The sequence below is a fragment of the Pristiophorus japonicus genome, chromosome 13, assembly GCF_044704955.1.
Source record: "Pristiophorus japonicus isolate sPriJap1 chromosome 13, sPriJap1.hap1, whole genome shotgun sequence".
NCBI classification, from domain to species: Eukaryota; Metazoa; Chordata; class Chondrichthyes; family Pristiophoridae; genus Pristiophorus; species Pristiophorus japonicus.
In genome coordinates, this window is record NC_091989.1 from 106,998,578 (window position 1) to 107,015,862 (window position 17,285).

At 45.1% G+C, this 17,285-nt stretch overlaps 1 protein-coding gene across 1 annotated transcript in view; it reads right to left on the reverse strand.

Moving 5' to 3' along the window:
• LOC139278740 (matrix metalloproteinase-15-like) overlaps window positions 1–17,285 on the reverse strand; it is a 92,825-nt gene that overhangs the window by 38,427 nt on the left and 37,113 nt on the right. The window contains exon 2 of the mRNA XM_070897832.1: window positions 1,714–1,862. Within this exon, the coding sequence (XP_070753933.1) occupies window positions 1,714–1,862 (149 nt within the window). The remainder of the gene's footprint in view (window positions 1–1,713; window positions 1,863–17,285) is intronic.

Genomic DNA, 17,285 nt, shown 5'->3' on the forward strand with positions numbered 1-17,285 from the left:
TTCGAACTGTTGAACGCTCATGAGTGACTGCCTGGCCCCCGTGTCCAGCTCCATGCGTACAGGGATGCCGTTTAATAAAACCTTCATCATCATTGGTGGCGTTTTGGTATATGAGCTGTGAATGTTTGCCACATGAACCCGCTGAACTTCAGCTTCCATTGATTTGCCCCAAGAGTCATCCTGCCTCACAGACCCCTTTTCTGGTCCATCCGCCTTGTAAATTAACCTGGTTACAGGCTTCCTGCACATTCGAGCTAAATGGCCACCGAGGTTGCAATTTCTGCAGACAAATTGTTGAAACCTGCAAGTCCTGGCAGAGTGTTTGCCCCCACACCTCCAGTATGAGCTGAGATTCCCATTGTTGTGAACAAAGGAGCTATGACCCGGCATTCCTCGCTGATTGTCCCTTTGCCTGCCCTTGAGTACCCTGTTAGTGGATGTCAATGGCCCCGTCCCGGACCGCATTGTCCACTGTGATGGGGTAATGTATGTTCAGCCTGCCATTGTCTCTGTTGGAAACCTACTCTGGGGTCTATTGCTGCCTGGGGTGTGTCGAACTGCCCTTGCTTGCCTGTGGCGCTCTGAGTCACGTTTATGATATTGACTCCCTGATCCCCCGCCGCGTTGGAGGCAGAATTGCACGCGTATATTATTTTGGTTTCCTCCTCCCCTGCCATGAAAGTCTGAGCCATCAACGCCGCCGCTTCCAAAGTCAAGTCCTTGGTCTCAATTAACTTTCGGGAAATCCCCGCATGACCGATGCCCTCAATAAAGAAGTCCCTTAACATCTCCCCCCTGCAGGCATCTGTGAACTCAAAGAGGCTGATCAAACGCCAGAGGTCCGCAACAAAGTCCGGTGTGCTCTGTCCTTCATGACATCGGTGGGTATAGAATCTGTGTCGGGCCATGTGTATGCTGCTTGCCAGTTTGAGGTGCTCACCGATTAGTTTGCTCAGCTCTTCAAAGGTTTTGTTCGCCAGCTTTCGGGTGCTAGTAGGTCCTTCATGAGCACGTAAGTCTTAGGTCCGCAGCTGGTCAGCAGATGGGCCCTACGCTTGTCGGCCGCTGCATCTCACAGCCATTCATTCATGACAAAGCTTTGCTGGAGCCTCTCAATGAAATCGTCCCAGTCCTCACCAACACAGTACCGTTCCTCTGTGCTACCGGTGGCCATTCTCGTGGGTCGTTGATTCCCGTTTCTCGTCGCCAATGTAATATCCTTACTCAATGGCACAAAACCCACACGAGGCACATTCTATGGAAAAGGTCACTCTATAACTTGAACATTTATTCACAGGACCAAGAAGTGATGACCCTGCATGGGACCTCCCTTTATATACCTGGATGACCAGGTAAGGAATGTCTCCCACAAGTTCACCCCCTGTGGTCAAGGTGTGCATTGCTTAAGTATATACAGTATTACAGTGGTGTTACATAGAGGTTACATACATGACACCTCCAAAGACGGCTGCGCGGCACGGAACATTGCTCAGTGCTCAGCCACGACTGCCCCTCTCACTGACGTTAGCCTCTAGGGGAAGTGATAGCACTTGATTTAGCGCTCCACTTCCTCTTGGAGTGTTAAAGCAAAAGTTCCCAGGGGTAAACATTCTTGTTTGCCTGCCGATACTTTCATACTCTCTGAAAAGTTATCAGCCCAAACAGGATGCTCCGCAATTTTTAGCCCTGAATAATTTTCAAACAAGCTCTTACACTTTTGTGTTTTCATCAAGTTCCCCAGTTACTTGGATTCCATAGAACCTCTGCATGTTGGCGATGGCATTGGAAAGTGTCTGCGCTGATCTCATCGTGGACATTCGTAAACCACCTTGAGGGATGTATCCATACGACTGAAGCCAGGACTGAAACATAAACAAAGACCAAGAGAGTGCAATCAAATTATTCACTCATGTATGTATCTGTAACACAACTAGCAATAAAAATCAGTTTGCCAAGTTAGACTGGTGGATTGATCATATTTGAATCCTACTATCATCTCTAAAGACGCTCATAATGATCAACACAATAGCAGTGCCGACCATGAGCCTTACAGCAGTGTGCCCACCAATATCGTCATGATCAGTGTCAATCATGTCTCACAAAAATATGTCCAGCTGCTGATGCTGTAGTTCAGGTCTGCCTGTGTCTCTCATGCTCACTATTCATTCACAGACCACAGATATCTGCAAATCACCACAAAAAAACATTTCAGAGTAAAATCATAATATCCTGGAAAGGGAAAAAATAACATTACAGCAACAGTGCAGAAAAAACAAATATGATCTCAACTGAGAACCACCAGGTGTGTGGGAGGGAGAGAGAGGAGGAAATGGGATGTTATGAGACAAAACAGATAAATTTGACACCAAGCCAGATAAAAAGAAATTACGGCAGATGACCAAAAGCTTGGTTAAAGAGGTAGGTTTTAAGGAGAGTCTTAAAGAAGGAAAGTGTTGTGTATGTAATAGCTCGAACGACTGAATACTGTAAACTCCGAACAGGTGCAAACCTGGCTCTACTTTATTCGGGCCCGAAGTGATCACATTACAAGATGGCTGGCCTTTTATACCTGGGCCGCTCACACGTGCGCACAGCCCAATGACCTCTGACAGTGGCGCCACTTGGTGGCTAGTAAAGCCAAGCATACACACATGACAATATCCCCCTTTAAGATATTAGTAACGGTCTTTTTACAAATTGAGACGGTCCGGGGCTTTCCGTTCCCAAGTTGAACGTCTCAGTTCAACTCCAGCTTTACGCGAGCGATCTGAGTCTGTTATGACTGGGGGCTGGGTAGCCGATCTGATGGGAGTTGCAATGACCATGTCAGGGATTGAAAGTCTAGATTCATTGACCATATCAGTGATTGAAAGCCCAGATTCATTGATAAGAGCGGAGTCATCTGATGACTGAGGGTAGAAACATAGAAACATAGAAAATAGGTGCAGGAATAGGCCATTCGGCCCTTCGAGCCTGCACCACCATTCAATGAGTTCATGGCTGAACATGCAACTTCAGTACCCCATTCCTGCTTTCTCGCCATACCCCTTGATCCCCCTAGTAGTAAGGACTACATCTAACTCCTTTTGAATATATTTAGTGAATTGGCCTCAACAACTTTCTGTGGTAGAGAATTCCACAGGTTCACCACTCTCTGGGTGAAGAAGTTTCTCCTCATCTCGGTCCTAAATGGCTTACCCCTTATCCTTAGACTGTGACCCCTGGTTCTGGACTTCCCCAACATTGGGAACATTCTTCCTGCATCTAACCTGTCTAAACCCGTCAGAATTTTAAACGTTTCTATGAGATCCCCTCTCATTCTTCTGAACTCCAGTGAATACAAGCCCAGTTGATCCAGTCTTTCTTGATATGTCAGTCCCGCCATTCCGGGAATCCATCTGGTGAACCTTCGCTGCACTCCCTCAATAGAAAGAATGTCCTTCCTCAAGTTAGGAGACCAAAACTGTACACAATACTCCAGGTGTGGCCTCACCAAGGCCCTGTACAACTGTACACCTCCCTGCCCCTGTACTCAAATCCCCTCGCTATGAAGGCCAACATGCCATTTGCTTTCTTAACCGCCTGCTGTATCTGTAACACAACTAGCAATAAAAATCAGTTTGCCAAGTTAGACTGGTGGATTGATCATATTTGAATCCTACTATCATCTCTAAAGACGCTCATAATGATCAACACAATAGCAGTGCCGACCATGAGCCTTACAGCAGTGTGCCCACCAATATCGTCATGATCAGTGTCAATCATGTCTCACAAAAATATGTCCAACTGCTGATGCTGTAGTTCAGGTCCGCCTGTGTCTCTCATGCTCACTATTCATTCACAGACCACAGATATCTGCAAATCGCCACAAAAAAACCATTTCAGAGTAAAATCATAATATCCTGGAAAGGGAAAAAACAACCTTCAATGACTGATGTACCATGACACCCAGGTCTCGTTGCACCTCCCCTTTTCCTAATCTGTCACCATTCAGATAATAGTCTGTCTCTCTGTTTTTACCACCAAAGTGGATAACCTCACATTTATCCACAATGTACTTCATCTGCCATGCATTTTCCCACTCATCTAACCTATCTAAGTCACTCTGCAGCCTCATAGCATCCTCCTCGCAGCTCACACTGCCACCCAACTTAGTGTCATCCGCGAATTTGGAGATACTACATTTAATCCCCTCGTCTAAATCATTAATGTACAATGTAAACAGCTGGGGCCCCAGCACAGAACCTTGCGGTACCCCACTAATCACTGCCTGCCATTCTGAAAAGTACCCATTTACTCCTACTCTTTGCTTCCTGTCTGACAACCAGTTCTCAATCCACGTCAGCACACTACCCCCAATCCCATGTGCTTTAACTTTGCACATTAATCTCTTGTGTGGGACCTTGTCAAAAGCCTTCTGAAAGTCCAAATAAACCACATCAACTGGTTCCCCCTTGTCCACTCTACTGGAAATATCCTCAAAAAATTCCAGAAGATTTGTCAAGCCTGATTTCCCTTTTACAAATCCATGCTGACTTGGACCTATCATGTCACCTCTTTCCAAATGCGCTGCTATGACATCCTTAATAATTGCTTGCATCATTTTACCACTACCGATGTCATGCTGACCGGTCTATAATTCCCTGTTTTGTCTCTCCCTCCTGTTTTAAAAAGTGGGGTTACATTGGCTACCCTCCACTCCATAGGAACTGATCCAGAGTCTATGGGATGTTGGAAAATGACTGTCAATGCATCCGCTATTTCCAAGGCCACCTCCTTAAGTACTCTGGGATGCAGACTATCAGGCCCTGGGGATTTATCGGCCTTCAATCCCATCAATTTCCCCAACACAATTTCCCGACTAATAAGGATTTCCCTCAGTTCCTCCTTCTTACTAGACCCTCTGACCCCTTTTATATCCGATTGGGTGGTCACTGATTGTGTCTTCTTCAGAGTGTTCCGGTTCATCCATGTGCCGCAGCTTTATCTGATCGATATGTTTCCTGCATGTCTGCCCATTCTTGAGCTTAACGATAAACACTCTGTTACCCTCCTTGGCCGTAACAGTAGCGGTGAACCTTGACCATAATTCAGTACACACACAGGATCATTGATAGAAATGTCGCGTGACACAGTAGTGCGATCATGATACCCTTGCTGACTTTGATGTCTGTGTTCGACATGATTATTCAAGTCGGGGTGGACAAGACAGAGCCTGGTCTTGAGACCACTCTTCATCAATAGTTCAGCAGGGGAGACCCCGGTATGCATATGGGGTCTTGTCCTGTAACTAAGCAATATGCGTGACAAGCAAGTTTGCAGTGAACCTTGAGTTACATGTTTCATACTCTGCTTGATGGTTTGAACCACACGATATGCTTGTCCATTAGATGTGGGTTTGAATGGTGCTGACCTCACATGTTTGATACCATTGAGTTTCATGAACTCTTGAAACTCCATACTGGTGAAGCAAGATCCGTTGTCGCTTACAATGGTGTCAGGCAGACCATGCGTAGCAAACATGACACAAGGCTCTCAATGGTAGCTGTGGATGTACTGGATGACATGATTGTACACTCTATCCACTTGGAATAAGCATCCACCACAACTAAGAATATCATTCCCAGGAAGGGACCTGCAAAGTCGATGTGGATCCTGGACCATGGTTTAGATGGCCATGACCACAGACTCAGCAACAATTCCGCTGGTGCTTTACTATGCTGCATGCAAGTGTTGCACTGATACACACGTGATTCCAAATCAGAGTCAATTCCAGGCCATCATACATGAGACCTGGCAATGGCTTTCATCATGACAATACCGGGATGCGTGCTGTGTAGATCATGCACAAATTTCTCTCTGGCTTTCTTGAGCATAACAACACGATTACCCCACAGTATAAAATCTGATTGAATGAATAGTTCGTCTTTGCGATCGATGTAAGGTTTGGTCTCCTCACAGATTTGCTTGGATATGGCAGACTAATAACCACAAAGGATACAGCGTTTCACAATTGATAATATCGGGTCTTAGCTGATCCAGGTCTTAACTTGTTGGGCCGTGACAGAGGTTCCTTCACTTTCAAAAGCATCCATGACTAACAGTAAGTCTGCAGGTTATGGCGTTTCCACCTCCGGTGTGGGCAATGGCAGATGGCTCAATGAATCGGCACAATTCTCAGTGCCAGGTCGATGGCGAATGACATAATCATAGGCAGATAATGTCAGCGCCCACTCTGGATACAGGAAGATGCATTGGTATTGATACCTTTGTTTTCCGAAAACAACGAAATGAGTGGCTTGTGATCTGTTTCCAGTTCAAACCGAAGACCAAACAGGTACTGATGCATCTTTTTAACCCCATACACACTGGCTAATGCTTCTTTCTCTTCCATGCTGTAGGCTCTTTCCGCCTTTGACAAACTTTTTGAAGCATATGCAACAGGTTGTAATTTGCCCGAATCATTAGCTTGTTGAAGCACGCAACCAACTCCATATGACGAAGCATCACAGGCCAATACTAGATGCTTACATGGATCATAATGTACCAGCAGCTTGTTAGAGCAAAGCAGATTAGTAGCTTTCTCAAAAGCTCTATCTTGAGACGCACCCCAAACCCAGTTGTCGCCTTTGCTTAGCAACATGTCCAGTGGCTCTAATAAGGTGCTCAATCTAGGTAAGAAATTACCGAAGTAGTTGAGTAGACCAAGGAATAAATGCAACTCCGTCACATTTTGAGGCTTGAGTGCATTTTTGATGGCCTTGGTTTTCGAGTCCATAGGCCTGAGACCATCAGCAGCAATTTTCCTGCCCAGGAATTTGACTTTCAGTGCCATGAAGACGCACTTCACGTGTTTCAGTCTGAGTCCCACTTTGTCCAGACGATGTAGAACCTCTTCCAGTTTGTTCAGATGTTCAGCAGAATCATGACCTGTGACCAGTATGTCATCTTGGAACACTGGGGACGGACTTCAGTAGACTCTCCATGTTCCTCTGAAATATGGCTGTAGCGAATTCCAAAAGGGCATCTGTTGTAGATAAACAGTCCTTTATGAGTGTTGATGCACGTAAGTTTCTTCAACATGTCGACCAGCTCCTGTGTCATGTACGCTGACGTCAGATCCAGTTTTGTGAATGACTTCCCCCCGGCTAGCGTTGCAAACAGGTCATCAGCCTTCAGTAATGGATATTGATCCTGTTTCGAAACTCAGTTGATTCTCCACAAATCCTGACAGTGCCATCACTTTTCAACACGGGAACAATGGGGTTGGCCCAATCGTTAAATTCGACCAGTCATGTGATCCCTTCACACTGGAGTCTGTCCAGTTCGATTTCGACCTTCTCCCTAATCATGTACGGAACTGCCCGAGCTATATGATGGACGGGTCTTGCATCCGAGTCCACGTGGGTCTGCACGTTAGTTCCCATGAAATTGCCAATGCCTGGTTCAAATAGCAAGGCAAACTTGCCCAGCACTTGAGCACATAGAATATCCTCCTCCGATGAAAATGCTTTGATCTCGTTCCAGTTCCATTTGATTTTTTCTAACCAGTTCCTGCCAAACAGCGTTGGACCATTGCCTGGAACAATCCATAACGGTAAATCGTAAACCGCACTATCATACGACACCTTGATTACTGCACTGCCAATTACCGTTATGAGTTCTTTAATGTACGTACACAATTTGGCATTGACTGGACTCAGCTTAGGCCTCACAGCCTTAGTATCCCACAGCCTGTCGAATGTCCTCTGGCTCATTATTGATTGACTCACACCCATGTCCAATTCCATCGATACCGGCACACCATTAAGTTTTATATTAATCATTATCGGTTGGCTCTTTGTTAGGAACGAATACAGTCCATGCGCTGGAGTTGCCCCACTCTCGAACAGCCTTTACAAATATACTGTTTAAACCGACACTGATGATGCCGATGATTTCCCCCACAACGCCAACACGGTGATATCGAATTAATTTCCGTTGGCGGACTTTGAGCAGCCACAGGTTTCGCGTACGCAGTCAGGTAGGCATATGCAGCTCTGTCAAACGACGATAGTATCTTGTTTACAGTAGTTGCCGAGTTCCGAATTTTCAATGATATCTGCTTTAAGCTTTTGCCCTTCGTCATGCATGATTGGGCAATCATGACGGCCTTGCTCAAATCCAGCATCTCTGCCACCAGTAGCTCATGCAGGATCACCTCGTGGGAGATGCTGATTACAAAGAAGTCCCGCAGCAAGTCTGCCAACGCAGTTTAGAACTTACATGGTCCAGCTAGATGTCTTAGGTCAGCAACAAATTCTGATACATCCTGGTCCTCAGAACGATATCTTGAGATGATAATGTCTTCATCTGGTTTGAGATGGTCACATACCAGAGCATACAATGTTTCATAGTCCTTGTCCGTTGGACTTAAGGACGAGAGGAGATTCTTTATGAGTCCATAGATTTTCGGACCGCAAACCGTGAGGAGGATCGCCCGGTGCCGAACTACGTCTGCTTCTTCCACCATTTTGTTGGCCATGAAGTACTGGTTCAAGCGGGCTACAAAGTCTGCCCAATCTTCTCCCTCCATGAATCACTCCAGAATTCCAATTATTCTCATTTTTGCATGCGAAGGTTCTTGTTACCTCATCGCCAAATGTTGTATATGCAATAACTCAAACGACTGAACACTGTAAACTCCGAACAGGTACAAACCTGGCTCTACTTTATTAGGGCCCGAAGTGATCACATTACAAGATGGCTGGCCTTTTATATCTGGGCCGCACACTCGTGCGCACAGCCCAATGACCTCCGACAGTGGCGCCACCTGGTGGCTAGTAAACCCAAACATACATACATGACAGAAAGAGGTAGAAAGACAGAGAGGTTTAGGGAGGGAGTTCCAGAGCTTAGGGCCCAGGCTGCTGAAGGCACTAATACCGATGATTGAGCAGTTATAATCAGGGATGTTCAAGAGGGTAGATTTTGAGGAGCGCAGATATCTCGGGGGGTTGTGAGGCTGAAATAGATTAGAGATAGGGAGGGGTGAGGCCATGGAGGGATTTGTAAACAAGGACAGTAGTTGCTGTGGTTATCTAACAAGGACATACTTTGAGAGGGAGAAGATCCTTCAGCAAGGGTGGCAACTTTGACATGTAGGTCTGATCATCTCTTTGAGCTGAAAACTCTCAATTTCATTATCTGCCATTATAGCAACGATTGCTCCTGACAGGGTCTTTGCCCATACTTCACAGCCTGTTTCCTATTTTGATTGAGCCCACATTTTGGTGCAAGTGGCTCTTAAAGGAGACAGCAATCCTGGGGTCAGAGCTGCAAATGTGAGCTGCTTCCCTGTGGATCACCTACAAGTGAGGGAAAAGTTAAAATGACAGGAAAACACAAGGGCATGTACTTACATGTCTGTAAATACTACTGCAAATTGAAGCCTTGGTAATCACATCCTCAAAACATCCAGCTACCCTCTCTGCCACTCTACTGGGATGAACCGCACCATTTTATATAGTCAGGCGTCAGAATTTATTTTTTATCACATGTCTCTACCTGTATCACTAATAGTTCCCCCAGAAAATGTTGGTCCAGAAGGAGCATTAAAATCTCTTCATTAAAATGTCAAACTCGCTGGTATTTGAGGGAGTGATATAACGGATTTGCTTGGTAAAAAATACTTTAACAAATTCAATTAAAAGTGGTAAATGTAACACAAGAGCTTTGTGGATGAATTTAAATCTGGAGAGATAAGTATTGGGCACCAACAAATCTATTCTGGTCTTCAGAAGAGAAACATTTTCTAACCTCTGGGATGCTCCCAGATACGATTTATTGGTAGTATCTGAAGTCTGGACTTGTTCAAATAAGTATATATTTGTTTCCTTTTTATGTTATTTAGCATAAATAATACTTTATTCCTTTCACAAAATGTCTGAGATCCATTACATTGACTGCGCCATCAAGTCAGCCAGCTGTGCTCCTTGTGGAGGGGTTGGTGCCTGTGGGATTACTTTTTCCCCCCTTATGGTCGGCAACTAGCTCAGCATTTATTATTGTTGCAGATTATAATTGTAGTCCACAGGAATTTCAGCCAAATTCTGAGATCATTCGCAACCTTCAACAACCCCACCCCCACCCCACCCCACCCAACTCCAAATACAGCCCATCAAAGAGATCAAATCCTTCTCATACTAACTTATTGGAAGACTGGCTCTTGGCCATTATTCCTTGCCAAAATAATGAAGCACATAACTGTCTGCAACCATGAAATTGAGAAGTCGGAGAATGCTGCAGCGAAAAAAGCTAATAAAATCAACTTGCTCGCTTTCCCCCATAAATCTGAGAACTTGTAACAACTGAACTGAGATTTTTCTTTGTTAAAAAAAAATGTATGTATCAGAAAAATTCATACTTTTTATTTTTACAGCTATTCCAGCTGATTAGAATTGTGAATTCTCAAACGTTTTGTATCAGCTGGGGACAGATGTAATGGATGTCAACCTCTCCATTATTTACTTCCATTTCCCATTTTGCAACAAAAAGAAATTGCAGCATCAGGGGAACAGAGCAGAGGAGGGTGGTCAGTAATCACAAGGAGAGTGCAGAGATGGGTCAGCAGTCACCATGAATGATGCATTCAGCAGTTATTATTAAGAAGGGAGAGAAGAGAGATCGCTAATTACTGCAAGAGAAGAGCCCATTAAAGTGTTTAATTATGAATGCTAAAGGCATTTGCAACAAGATGACCGAATACAACGCTGGTGTGACAGTTAGGAACTGTGGTGTATAGGAATCTCAGCAAGATGGGTTAAACCCCTAGTGAAGGGAGGAGTATAACAAACATGGTCTACAGGGCAGTAGTGATAACCGCCCTCCTGTACGGCTCAGAGACGTGGACTATATACAGCAGACACCTCAAAGCGCTGGAGAAGTACCACCAGCACTGCCTCCACAAGATCCTGCAAATCTACTGGGAGGATAGACGCACCAACGTCAGTGTTCTTGCTCAAGCCAACATCCCCAGCATCGAACCATTGACTACACTCGATCAGCTCCATTGGGCGAGCCACATCGTCCCCATGCCCGAAACGAGACTCCCAAAGCAAGCGCTCTACGTGGAGCTTTGACACGGCAAGCAAGCTCCAGGTGGGCAGAAAAAATGCTTCAAGGATACCCTCAAAGCCTCCTTGACAAAGTGCAACATCCGCATCGACCCCTGGGAATCCCTGGCCCAAGACCACCCAAAGTGGAGGAAGAGCATCCGGGACGGCGCTGAGCACCTTGAGTCCCACCGCCGAAAACAAGCAGAAACCAAGCATAGACAGCATGCAGCAAACCAGACTCCCCACCCACCCTTTTCTTTAACCACTGTCTGCCCCACGGTGACAGAAACTGTAATTCCCGTATTGGACTGTTCAGTCACCTGAGAACTCACTTTTAGAGCGGAAGCAAGTGTTCCTCGACTCCAAGGGACTGCCTATGATGATGATGATATAACAAACAGTATCATCAGAAAGGGCAGACTAGACAGGAAAGGAGGTGGAGTAGGTCAAAATGTCAGGTACACCTGGGAAGTAAAGTATACCCATCTTGTAAGATAGGTTTTCCAATGAGATAGTGTGTATCTGTACTGCAAAGGATGCAGAGGTAATTTTGGAGTTTTCTATAGACCATCAGGTCTACATAAAAATGGGCAGAATATTCTATAAAAAGATAAGCAAAGTATGTGCAAACAGAAAAGGTCATACTAATGAGGAATTTTAACCAGCCTAATATAATTTGGGAATGCTCAAGCTATCTAGCATCTGAATGTAATGGGCCTCAAGTCCTCGAAATACCTTCTATAACAGTTCATGTTCAATATGTTAGCCATTAGCCACATGTGGTTAATTGGGAATCCAGATGTGGCTAAATGCATTTCTAATTAGCAAATAAAAAAGGATTAACAGACGCTGCCATCGGGCATGTGATCTCACCACTCATATTCACATGGTGTATGCATGTGTGCTTTAATCTTTTTGTGAGTTTGATGGTAAAATTGTAAGATGCAAAGCAGAGTGTGCAAATGTTTTATGATCGTTGCGAGTCCTGTACTTCCTGGGTTGCTGAATAGTGGTAGATGTTTGTTAAGTAAATATACATAAATTAAATATACTTATCTGGAGGTGTTTTCTACAAATATTAGTGCATATGGCTCAAACAATGTTGTTGTAGCCACACCTGTGACTAGTTGGCAATTTCTATTGATGAACACTTCTAGAATATTCTACGACAGAAATAAACAGCTAAAAGCAGACTTTACCAAAATAGTATTTACCAGTTCTATAATGAGAGTAAATGAAAGATATAGGAGAGGAGCTGTAAGATATGGGTTAGATCCTGTGAATGGGTTCATCTGATAACTCAAATAAAATCATAAATGAGTTATGGTCAGCACTACAAGTGAGCTACGAGTTATAACCCACAGATCTTCATTCAACACCCCCTGTTTGTATCAGAAGTTAAAACACTAATGAAGTAAAGTGGTAATGGGGAAGGTTTAATGGTTTGCTCTGTTCCTTTGTGGTTCAGTTTGAGTACACCATGGACTGGTGACTGCATGGTTTTGGGATGTGGGTTTAGCCTGAAGAGAATGTTTCAAGCATGGACAAGGAAAAAGTAATTCAAATGACATAATCCTGATTGGTATAAGACCTGGTAACACACAGTTCAATTCCATACAAAACTCACATGTGGGAATGAAAGTTTTAGGGTCTTGTCACTTTGGACAAATACTCCAATGACCTTTTTCTGAATGTTTATGGGAAATATATCAGACAGCGGGTATTTAATTTAAGTACTAAAAGGAATTAAACACTCTCTTGCTGACCTCCTGAGCAGGTCATCATCTTCATGGCATTTCCAAGGCTGGAGCCTGAAACGTGACAGGGGGTAGTCTGCACCCACAGCCTGAAGTGTGGGTCTGAGATCGGGCTACAACATTGCAATGACAATTTTCCAAATCACCATCCTTGGTATAGATCTTCACTTTGTACAATTGTGTGAAATGGGGGATAGCGAATTAGCAGCTCGTTTTACATCTCTCCCAATTTTTATTTTAGATTGCAGTGCTGCCGACTTTTTATCATCGATTGTATACTATCGCACAGAGTCAAGATCTAGCCCCTTGTGTGTAGAGCTATTCACTGGGAGTGCGGGATTATAGAATCAGCCTTGATCTGTCTATGCTCAGCCTAAAAGCGTAAGGAGCATTGAAGACAATGATTGGTGGAGGGCCCTGGGAACGAAGGCCAATCTGTCTCTAAATCTTACTGCGTACGTAGTTGTTTTGCTGCTATTTCTGTAACGTTTCCTTAATCATAAAATAAGAAACAAAGGCTTGAGCACTGCATTGCCATGTCTCACTTGCCATGACCTGAAAAGACTCTGGTGAAATGGTGATCCGTCTTGACACATTTATATTGAGAAAGCTAAGATAGGGACTAAGACCTACAATACAGAACCACTAAGCTTGAAAAGAGAAACAAAGGTGTGATAAATCAGGAAGTAGTAATTAGATGATGTCAAGCTTGACTTTTAAAAGCTTGTACAGCGTAGAAAGGAAAGAATGAGGCCATTCTGTACCCAAGTCCGATGACAGTCATCATTATGATGAAATTTCATGCAGTGGTATATCTGGTTGTAAACATTTAAGAATTCAGACAATTGAATGTCAAACTATTTTGGGCTGGATTCTTTCATCTTCTTCTTAGGCGGACCCTCGAATCGAGGATGACTTGCTTCCACGCCAAAAAGGGATGTGTTCAATGAGTTCATAGGTGTTTCAATGAAGTACCTAATATCCCAGGTCCCGAACTGCATGTTGAAGGGTGGAAGATGCCTGTGCGTGGATTTTTTTAACGTGTGGTGGCCGCTGCACACCAGCCACCACACGGGCTTGACAGAGCTAGGTCTTGTCCAGTGGCAAGGATTAGCCAAGACATATCGCAGTGTGTTAAAAGGTGAGCAGCCCCTGGGCATTCTGTCATCAGATACAACAGCTTGCAGATTCAAAATGGGAATCTACATATGCAAAAGGTCTTGTCCAGTCTCTCCACAGATACTGGCTGACCTATTGAGTGCTTCCAGCATTCTCTGTTTTTGTTTCTCTTTATGACATAACCTGATTAGTTAACTTGAATCCTTCACTTGGACATGAGCAGCTAACTCATACAGTGGCTCTGTGTATAGCTGATTAAATATAACCTCTCTGACTGAATTTCCTCTGTACTATTGTTTCACTCACTTTTTGCTTTTCCTGTCAAAGCAGTCTGTGCAGTGTCTCAATTGCTCTCAGGGTTACACGGAAGCATAAAGAAATCTTTAAACAACAGCAGCTTTTCTAATCAGCAGCACTTTACGCAGAGGGTGTTCGCCATCGCCATCACAAAGCTGACGCTGTATACATACAGAGCCCTTTGTCATCCACATCCTCACCAAAGCCTGCAATCAGGGTTTATAACTGCCCACCTCCAGCATCAGAGCAGCCAACTCAAGAGAAAAAAGTTGCATTCAATAGGCACATATTGATCATCACTAAAAGCTTCTCGGCCTTTTGGCTAAGATCAATTGTTCTTATGCTAATTGACCTGAATTGCGACACTTGCTTTTCCAGTTTGTCTGGCTCCGGCCTTATGCACTCTGAAAAGCACTCTCTCTGCTATTGGTGGATCACAATGCTGGCTGCGGCCTAATGCCAATCAGATAAGAGAGATTTGCATACAGGATGGCAGCTAACCGAGGAGAACATAAGAACTTAAGAAATAGGAGCAAGAGTAGGCCACCTGTCCCCTTGAGCCTGCTCCGCCATTTAATAAGATCATGGCTGATCTGATCATGGATTCAGCTTCACTTCCCTGCCCGGTCTCCATACCCTTTACTCCCTTATCACTCAAAAATCTGTCTATCTCCACCTTAAATATATTCAATGACCCAGCCTCCACAGCTCTCTGGGACAGAGAATTCCACAGATTTACCACAGAGAAGAAATTCCTCCTCATTTCAGTTCTAAATGGGAGACTCCTTATTCTGAAACTATGGTCCCTAGTTCTAGATTCCCCCACAAGTGGAAACATCCTCTCTGCATCTACCTTGTCGAGCCCCCTCAGTATCTTTCATGTTTCAATAAGATCACCTCTCATTCTTCTAAACGCCAATGAGTATAGGTCCAACCTGCTCAACCTTTCTTCATAAGTCAACCCCTTCATCTCAGGAATCAACCTAGTGAACATTCTCTGAACTGCCTCCAATGCAAGTATATCCCTCTTTAAATAAGGAGACCAAAACTGTATGCAGTACTCTAGCTGTGGTCTCACCAATATCCTATACAGTTGTAGCAGGACTTCTCTGCTTTTATACTCTATTCCCCTTGCAATAAAGGCCAACATTCCATTTGCCTTCCTGATCACTTGCTGTACCTGCATACTAACTTTTTGTGTTTCATGCACAAGAACCCCCAGGTCCCTCTGCACTGCCATCAGTAGCGCAGTTCTAATAAACTTCCCGATCAAATCTGGAGTCAGGCAAGGCTGTCCTCTCTCCTCTGTCTTGTTCGTGTGTTGTATCGAACCTTTTGCTGAGTCCATCAGAAAGGATGTGGGCATTAGAGGAGTGACGAGCCCAGGCAGCGGAGGCGCTCAGGCCAAGGCCTCCCTGTATGTCGCCATATTTGCTCGGATCTGCCATTGGTTCTCAGATTGCTGAGCATCTGCGACCAGTTTAAACTGACCTCGGGAGCGAAAGCCAGTTCTCTTTGGGAGCTGGTCCGACCGATCTTTTGTCTTCTCCACGGTCAGTCAGATTACGTGAAGGTGCTGGGAATATGGTTCGGAATGGCCGGGGCGTGCACCAACAACTGGGAGGAGCGTGTCGCAAAGGTGAAGCAGAAACTGGGATTGTGGGAGCAGCACTCGCTATCGATTGCGGGCAAGAAACTGGTCATCAGGTGCGATGCGCTCTCGGTATTGCTGTACGTGGCGCAATTCTGGCCCATACGCCGCCCTGCACTGCCACAGCCACCCGAGCTGTCACCCACTTTATGTGGAGATTGAAAATGGACAGTGTCCGCAGGAATACGATGTACAAATCTCCGGATAAAGGGGGAAAGGACGTACCCAACGTCACCCTCAGCCTGATGGCCACCTTTGTGTGCGGCTGCATCAAGCTGTGCATAGAACCTCAATATGCAAACACCAAGTGTCACGACGTGCTGAGGTTCAATCTGTCCCCGGTGTTGCGAAGGATGGGTCTGGCCACGCTGGCATGGAACACTCCATTCAGTTTGACCGTGCCGGACAACCTGTCCTTCGTAGAAAAGTTTGTGCAGAAAAATACCTTTGACCACAAGGCCATAAAGGAGTGGTCGGCACATAAGGTCCTTGAGACCCTACGGAAAAAGGAGATGGTGGATCCTGTCGGGTGGTTTCACCAGCAGACTGTCAAAGTCATTTGACAGAATGCCTCATCGCCAGAGCCTTCAAACAAGCACCAACACGTAGCTTGGCTGGTGGTGAAAAGGCCCCTCCCCATCAGATCCTTCCTGCATAGCAGGCGTCTCAGCACCACCGCACACTGTCCTCGAGTCGGCTACGCTGGGGACGAGACCCTCATCCATCTCCTTCTGGAATGCGCTTTTGCAAAAAAGGTCTGGAAAGAGATGCAGTGGTTGCTGTCGAGGTTCATCCCGAGCAGTTCGGTAACACAGGACTCTGTGCTCTATGGACTGTTCCCAGGGACACACACCGAGACAGACATCAACTGCTGCTGGAGGACCATCAACTCTGGGAAAGATAGAAACATAGAAAATAGGTGCAGGAGTAGGCCATTCGGCCCTTCTAGCTTGCACCGCCATTCAATAAGTTCATGGCTGAACATGCAACTTCAGTATCCCATTCCTGCTTTCTCGCCATACCCCTTGATCCCCCTAGTAGTAAGGACTTCATCTAACTCTTTTTTGAATATATTTAGTGAATTGGCCTCAACAACTTTCTGTGGTAGAGAATTCCACAGGTTCACCACTCTCTGAGTGAAGAAGTTTCTCCTCATCTCGGTCCTAAATGGCTTACCCCTTATCCTTAGACTGTGACCCCTGGTTCTGGACTTCCCCAACATTAGGAACATTCTTCCTGCATCTAACCTGTCTGAACCCATCAGAATTTTAAACGTTTCTATGAGGTCCCCTCTCATTCTTCTGAACTCCAGTGAATACAAGCCCAGTTGATCCAGTCTTTCTTGATAGGTCAGTCCCGCCATCC